The following is a 7,479-nucleotide window of genomic DNA, read 5'->3' on the forward strand; positions in this document are numbered from 1 at the left end:
AGTAAAAGGGTTTGAATACTTTCTGAAGGCGCTGTATAACTGGGAAATTGCTGTCATCTGAAGGGCTTTGCCTGTTCACGTAATTATATTTCTACGGTTCCACCACTAACAAAAATCTAAACGTAAAGGCAGACTTTATGTTGAAAGAAAGACATGCACTGCTCAGGCATCTGACAGATGCTTGCCTGTAAATGTTTGCATGATCCGTCCCCACAGGGTGTGCAGTGGGTGGGCTGTTTTATTTACTGGTGTGAAACAGACAAGCTAACATCAGGTCCGACCTGTCTCTGCTGCTCTACTAGACTGGGGCATTAAACACACTATGGCTTAATTGCATTATCTGGCCCACAGAGCATGGTGTCGTGTGAGAGAAGTGATAGAGAGAGAGAGAGAGAGAGAGAGAGAGAGAGAGAGAGACGAGAGGCAGGGTGGGATATATTGTTTGTGTGTCTAGACTGTGTCTATGGTTGAAGTTGATGAGGGGGGAAGTGGAGGGGGAGAGGAGGGGGGAGAAGAGAGGGTGAGAGGAGAGGAGGAGATGACAGAGAGGAAGGAGAGAGGTGCAAAAGGATGAGAGAATTTAGCAAGAGTAGAGGTACAGTAAGAGAGGAGGAGGAGAGGAGAAAGGAATGGAAGGAAAGACAGAGGATGTCAGAGGAGGGTAAAGAGGGAGAAAGGACAAAGAGAGGATGGAGAACGGATTCACATCTCATCTGGACAGACAGAGACATGGAACACATGCAGTATTGAACTTAACCCATAGTGAGAGAACCTTCAAGTTGCCACTCAGCAGTGCAGTGCTCTGCAAGATAGGCTAGTGCTCTCCAGTACTTGGGGCCCCTGTCCCCGCAGCAGCTGAGGGTGCAAACAGGTACTCCAGTCCCGTTAAGCGCACTCTCCCTCTCTCCTCCCATCGCTTCATATCTTTGCCCTCACATCTCCTCTCACCTCAACGTTAAAAGGAATGGATGATATAAGCACACTGAACTTTTTTTTGGGGGGGGTGGTTCATTTTGAACCTTCCGATATATGCGTATTATTGTGTGCTTTGGCTCATTGTAGAGTTCTCATTCGGGGTTGGGAGTGTATCATCTCACAAATTGCAATTGAATAAAATGGAATGATAGCCTAGAGCAACATTTCAGAGATTGTCTATTGTATAGGCTAATCACCATACCACTTTTATAATCCTTAGTTAGCTCTCTGTGAGCAAGACTAGAGGATTGTTTGTTATATTGTGGCTCCATTCATCGTGCTCAAGAAAGTAAACTTTACAGGAAGAGCCAGATGTCATTATTTATCATCTTAAATCTAATTTATTTATGAAACAGAAAAAGAATGGAATTCTCGGTTGAATTCTTCTTGAATTATTTAGACTGAAATGGTTAATTCCATACAAGGCCTCGGAAGATCTCGGCTCTGTTCTGTTTAATACTTTATTATCTTTCTAAACCGAAAACGCAGGAGAAAGGAAGAGAGAGGGGAAAAGTAGTTTATCCATCCTGGACACTATAATTGTTCTTCAACTCTTATTTAGGAAGTGTTTATGGAACATTTTAGGAAGCCTAAAATTCGTGAAGTTATGTTAAATAATGTATTGTTTTTGACAACTTAAGGTTTTGGGGATATTGTAGGATTTTAGTGTGGGAATGCTATTGCTGTAGGTCTATAATGTTATATCTTACTAAATTGGCTTGATGCAACGACATTAATGAAGCATCTTATAAAGTGATAATTATATGATGGGTGGGGTAATTCAATGAATCAAAATAAGTCCATGATGTAGGCCTTTACTATATATATTTACAAGATGTTTACCAAATCGAATTTTAACTGATTTGTATCAATATTATTCATCCATTCGATTCCTCTCATGCCATGTATTATTCAAACTGTTGAAAAGTCTCACTCAAACCTCGGGTTGAATTGCATCATGTCATGGATCTCTTAAAATGTTAGGCCTAGGGTACTCCTATCCCTTCAGCGGGAAAATAAGAAGATATTGCATGAAGTCAGTGGAGATAAAGCTATTAGATTAAGAAGTGTGTTAAGGAGCTCAACTCTTCGCTAATGGAGTATATTCTATAATGGAGTATATTTTATCATGACCCGTTTAGAGAGCGGTGGATGCGCAGCTCATGGTCCCAGGTTGATGCAGTCAAAAGCCGCCTAATGAAAAGAGACGCATCGCTGATTGCTGCTATATCTGGGCCCGCTGTGGAAGTGGCATCGATTTAACAATTTAGCAGCCCTGTCCTCTGTGTTGGAATTAGTCACGGCTCAACGATGCCCAGCTTGCCGCCTTTTACACACACACACACACATAAATGAGGGAGAAAATATCCTCCACTCTCTCTCGCACTCCAAGGTGCATTAATTGAGGATATATATGTGCAAAATATTTAGTCTTGGAGGAAATTGAAAGTTCAATACAAAATGTAGAATAAACCTAGAAATATAATAGGTAATAATATGGTTATTATTATTATATACACATATATATGTTTAATGTCATTACTAGGCTATGATACATGCGCATGTGATTTAGTAGATGTTGGTTTACGCGACACAATTTCAGCACCATGGAGAGCGAACACAAGGCACCCATAAAAGCTAATCCTTTCAATTTTGCCTTAATAACAAATGTAAGATAGTTGCATTTGCAAAACGTAGGCTATAGGCTGGTCAACAACGCACTCCGTTTCAGCACCATGGAGAGCGAACGCAAGGAGAAATCACACTCAACAGAGAACATCATTCTGCAAAAAAAAACAATTGTTTATTTCCGTGACTCAACAACTGCAATCGGACTTTAGTGCAAGAAGTGTGAAATATGTCTATCAGATGTGATCATAAGCAAAACATACTGTATATTATGCACTACTTGGTTTATGAGGAAACATTGTGCTGTCATGCTTCAGGTTATTATAACAGGTCTGGAAACGGTGTAAGCCACTAGGATACTCTGTGTCCCCACTTCCCAGATCATAAAACAACATATTATCAGTGTGTTTTAGTGATTCAACAATCCAGAACTTTGTAATCTGTTGAATGTGGGGGATCATTTTACTGGGAGAATGGGTAGGCTACTACTTTGCTTTTCTTAGTGTTCAAAGGGATTGAATCCCTCTTTTTCCCACTCATTTAAAAACGCATTTAAAGTGAAAGTAGTCTGAATTTGATACTTATGCAAAACGTCATTGTTCTGATGTTTGTCATTATACTGACGTTTATGTGCATTAATGTATTGACATTTTTCTAAAACAAAAAAAGGCATGGAAGCATGTAGTATCATAAGGAGTTCAGATAGCCTTCTGCTCAGGTTGAGTTAATTCAAATGGTGTGAGGATAGCAGTCTCTGTATGCCTCTCTAATGAAGTCTATACATGCTGCAAAGACGAGGTAATATGTTCAACAGAGTTCTGCCTTCCATCGCCTATCCATTTAACCCAATCCACACCCTGTCCATGGCTGACTTGGACAGCACAGGTTTAAAGGAACTCTGTCTGAACAGCGGGTCGTGGAAGACCCCGTCCACCCAATCTCTCAGAGTAGCCACTGGCGAGTCCTGCTGCTCAGCCGCCCTCACCTTCAGGTGGGGTACTTCAGTCAGATACCCCCCTGGGGAGAGGGACTCGCTTGGGGTGGCTGTGTGCATGCATGGAGGGAACTCAGGTTGGACAGTAGCAGTTTGTGCAATGGACCAGATGTTAGGTTTGCTGCTCTCTGTACTTCGCAGGTCCCGTTGAGTGTAGAATGAGTTGGTTGTTCTGTCGTGGTCTGGTGTGTTTTTGAGGCAATCTGCTGACTGTGGCAATCGTTCATTCCCGTGTCGGAGTGTGTCTGGGGTATGTGTGAGTGGGCTGTTGGAAGGGTCTTTGGGGTGGTGGCGGTGGTCCGGTGGTGTGTGTACTGGGGTGTCTTTGGTGTGAAACCGGTGTTTAGGGTCGCAGTCAGAACCATCTGACTCCAGCAGATCAAAGTCCTCCAGGTCACTCTGTTTTAGGTCCACACACCTCCCCGTTACAGAGTCTACAACCAAAAAATACATAGATGTTTTAACAATCACATATTTCACAGGACGGATGGAAAACAACTTCCATATAAATTAATGGGAAGCCATTTTAACAGCCAGGTCACTCGTGATACCAGTCAGTATTCGACGTCCATCCATGTCTGAAGACGTCGGGAGATGACGTGGAAACCATCCACTAGTGGAAACACTTAGAATCTGCCTCTGATTCCAAAGGTTGCAAGTTTGAATCCAGTGATAGCCTATCCCAAACCTTAACCCTTACCTTAACCATTCAGAGTTAATGCCTCACCTTAAGAATTTGGAGTTAATACCTGAACTTAACCATAAACACTTCGAAATTTGACGTTTGGAACAACTTCCAAATTTCAAGTTTGAGAAACATGGATGAACATCTAATTCTGAGTTGACTGTGAGAGCGGGTCGCATGTTAATGAGTTCGTCTAGTCAATGATATAAATCTATGGTACACATGCACTCACCATCAACCTCTATCTCACGTTTGATTGGCTCCTCCTCTTGCGATCCCTCCACACCATCACTGTCATCTTCACAGCCCCTCTCATCAGAGCTTTTATTGGCTCGTGGTGACCATGTGACTTTGTTCTCCTTCTTCAACCTCCGCCGTGCATTGGCAAACCACGTGGACACCTGAATGAACAAACATATGAATAAATCATTACATATTTGATCATTCCCAAACCTACTGTTGTGGCCCTGAGCAAGGCACTTAACCCCTAAACCTGCTCCAGGGACATCGTATGTATGTGTATTTAGGTCTTTAGGAGGCTTTAGGATAAAGCAGAAGACACATTTCTGTGGGATGTAATCTTCTTCTGTGATTAACCAGTGCCTAGTGCTCCTCGATCGTGGATGTACTGTAACACATGATAAGTTCAGAAGAGCTCCACCTAACATATTCGTCCTCAAACACTGAGCCAGTTGTTACCTGTGTAAGTGTCATCTTGGTGATGATGGCCAGCATGATCTTCTCTCCCTTGGTGGGATACGGGTTCTTCTGGTGCTCCTGCAGCCAGGCCTTCAGAGTGCTGGTGGTCTCCCTGGTAGCGTTCTTCCTCCGTGCTGCGGCACTGTCCACTGATGACCCATACCTGGGAGAAGGGAGGTGAGGGGAGTGGTGTCAGAATAGGGGTGAATTTGACTGAGAAACTCTTCCAAATATTGCATTTTTCACATTATGTTTAATGGTTCTAAGATGTGCTGGAGCTTTGTTTTCAAATATTGTATTTTTTCCTCCTTGTACTTGGTGTTTGACATATTATATGTTCAAGAGATATGTGTGTGCAAATGGAACTATGTTATGCATCAATTACACATGCCTTATTCCTATTTCTCATATTTAGATCATATTTTGATGTTTACAAGAATTACAAGTTATTTAGAAACAGATAACATGTTTAGTAGACATACCCATATCGGTCATATGGATACTGCCCAAACGCGTAATCATATGGATAGTATGCAGGGGTTTGAGAGGCCCCCACATGTGCAGACGCTCCATCTTTGGACTCCAAGGTCCCCTGCAGATATGAAATCAAAAAACTTTCATTGACATAACTTGACAAAACCTTTCAAAAATGGAGTAAATTATGTTTTGTTTAGTCTACTTTGCTCACCACAGATATGGATCAGTCCAGTGCGCACGAATTGGACAAAGGTTTGTCCTTTTTATTTTCGCTGACATGACCAATTAGGTGAAAAGAAAGAAAAAAAGAAGAAAAAAAAGTCAATATAGAAAAAAAGCCTACCTACCCTGGCATATAGAGCTGTTGCGTCGCCTCCGCAGGTGCCATAGTACCCTTGGCTCTTTCCATAGCCAGCTCCATACACACCCAGACCTATAGCCGGGGTTGGTATCTCCTGGCCCGGGGAGCCGAGCAGCCTGCTCTCGTACACTGGGCACCGAAGAGGCTGGGGAGAGGGATGCGTCACACCTGAGTCCAGGAGAGACCTTCCGCCAGGCTCGAAGCAGTTGGCCAAAGAGCTCGTGCTCATGAGGAACTGGCGCGAAAACAAGAAAACATTATTTAGGAAAAATATAGACAATACGCAATACATGAGAGCAAAACGAAAAAGGCTCCCAATAAATTACAGTCATTTCGTAAAACAAACAAAACGTAGGCTATATGATATATCTGCAAAACCGGAGACACTAGCTTATAAAGTACAGAAACAAACAATGTTTTCCTTCACCACAATTTCTTTCAAGTTTCTTCTAATTTAGTGAAAGACGCATTACCTGGTGTGTAGGTGAGTAGGGGTATCCTAGCTGCGGGTAAGCCATGATATCAAACATCAGTGAATGTCGGCAAACTTTAAAGGATCAAGCACGAGCACAATGTCCAACTGTCACTCATCAATGCATCAGGATCAAGTAGCGGCTGATCTAAGGTCGGTTCCGAAGGTGGAATCTGGGTAAGTTACACGTGTGCTAGATCTGCGCGTAAAGGTAACTTTGACTAAATCAAATCAACACCAAGACACACTGCTTTCCACTGCGGGTAAAGTGCCGGCACCCAAGATTTGGTTTGTAATGAACAGTCTGCTTCAGCTGTTCTTCGGCTCTTCTTTTGAGGTATTAGAGAAATATCAGCTATAGAGCAATTCTCCCTTGGGATGTTTTTTTGGGGATGGCTCAGGTGTCCAAGTCGGTTGACGGTTGATGACGCGCTGAATGAATGAATATGTTTACCGTCCAGTCAGTCTGGTGAAACACATTATTTGCAGTCCACAGAGGCAGGGATGTTGTGATCTATGATCCACAAACCAACCATGCCTCTCCTGATGCGCTCTCTGCTTTTAACTCGCCTGTCTCTCTGACGTCACATGGACTCCCGCGTGCACAACTACTGGTCATCTCCTTCACTAACGCATATTTAGTTCAGGACTTTCGATTTAGCACAATATATTAAATGAATTAAAAGTGGTCAAAATGCATCACTGAGTTAGAAAAGCCTGCTTTCATTAAGAAAACAAAAACGAAGGTATAGGCCTAAATTCCTCCAAATTATCTTGAAGAATAAACGTATCAAAGTCTGCTTTCGTTGAACTACAAGACAGGAAAGAAAATACAACTATATAACTCTGGGCAGTTTCTCCAAACTGTCTAAAACCATAGATTCCTTCCCGTTATTTACGACAGACCTGCTCGCTTGAAGATTTTTGTTTCCACACGAGCACACACACCGCCCCGGGGTCCCGGTAAATATAATGAGGATGTGTTCAAGTCGCTCCCTCCCTCCCTCCGACACACACACACACACACACACACACACACACACACACACACACACACACACACACACACACACACACACACACACACACACACACACACACACACACACACACACACACACACACACACACACACACACACACACACGAACACACACACACACACACACACACTACATCAGAGGTGG

At 42.8% G+C, this 7,479-nt stretch overlaps 1 protein-coding gene across 1 annotated transcript; it reads right to left on the minus strand.

Moving 5' to 3' along the window:
* Positions 1-2,757: 2,757 nt before the first annotated feature.
* On the minus strand, positions 2,758-7,210 carry LOC106588701 (iroquois-class homeodomain protein irx-4-A). The gene is made up of 6 exons (XM_014177964.2): positions 6,294-7,210; positions 5,807-6,055; positions 5,465-5,574; positions 4,983-5,145; positions 4,516-4,684; positions 2,758-4,032 (listed from the first exon to the last, which is right to left on the minus strand). The coding sequence occupies exons 1-6, from the start codon at positions 6,348-6,350 to the stop codon at positions 3,437-3,439; spliced, it is 1,344 nt and encodes a 447-aa protein (XP_014033439.2). The 5' UTR covers positions 6,351-7,210; the 3' UTR covers positions 2,758-3,436.
* Positions 7,211-7,479: the final 269 nt, after the last annotated feature.

Source organism: Salmo salar, chromosome ssa27 (genome assembly GCF_905237065.1).
Source record: "Salmo salar chromosome ssa27, Ssal_v3.1, whole genome shotgun sequence".
NCBI lineage: Eukaryota > Metazoa > Chordata > Actinopteri > Salmoniformes > Salmonidae > Salmo > Salmo salar.

Excerpts from the sequence above, each read along its gene's own strand:
- LOC106588701 (XM_014177964.2), bottom strand. The coding sequence starts at position 6,350 with ATGTTTGATATCATGGCTTACCCGCAGCTAGGATACCCCTACTCACCT. Across the intron at positions 5,575-5,806 it reads CAACAGCTCTATATGCCAGG|GGGACCTTGGAGTCCAAAGA; the intron begins GTAGGTAGGCTT and ends TCATATCTGCAG. Across the intron at positions 4,033-4,515 it reads ACGTGAGATAGAGGTTGATG|ACTCTGTAACGGGGAGGTGT; the intron begins GTGAGTGCATGT and ends TTTTGGTTGTAG.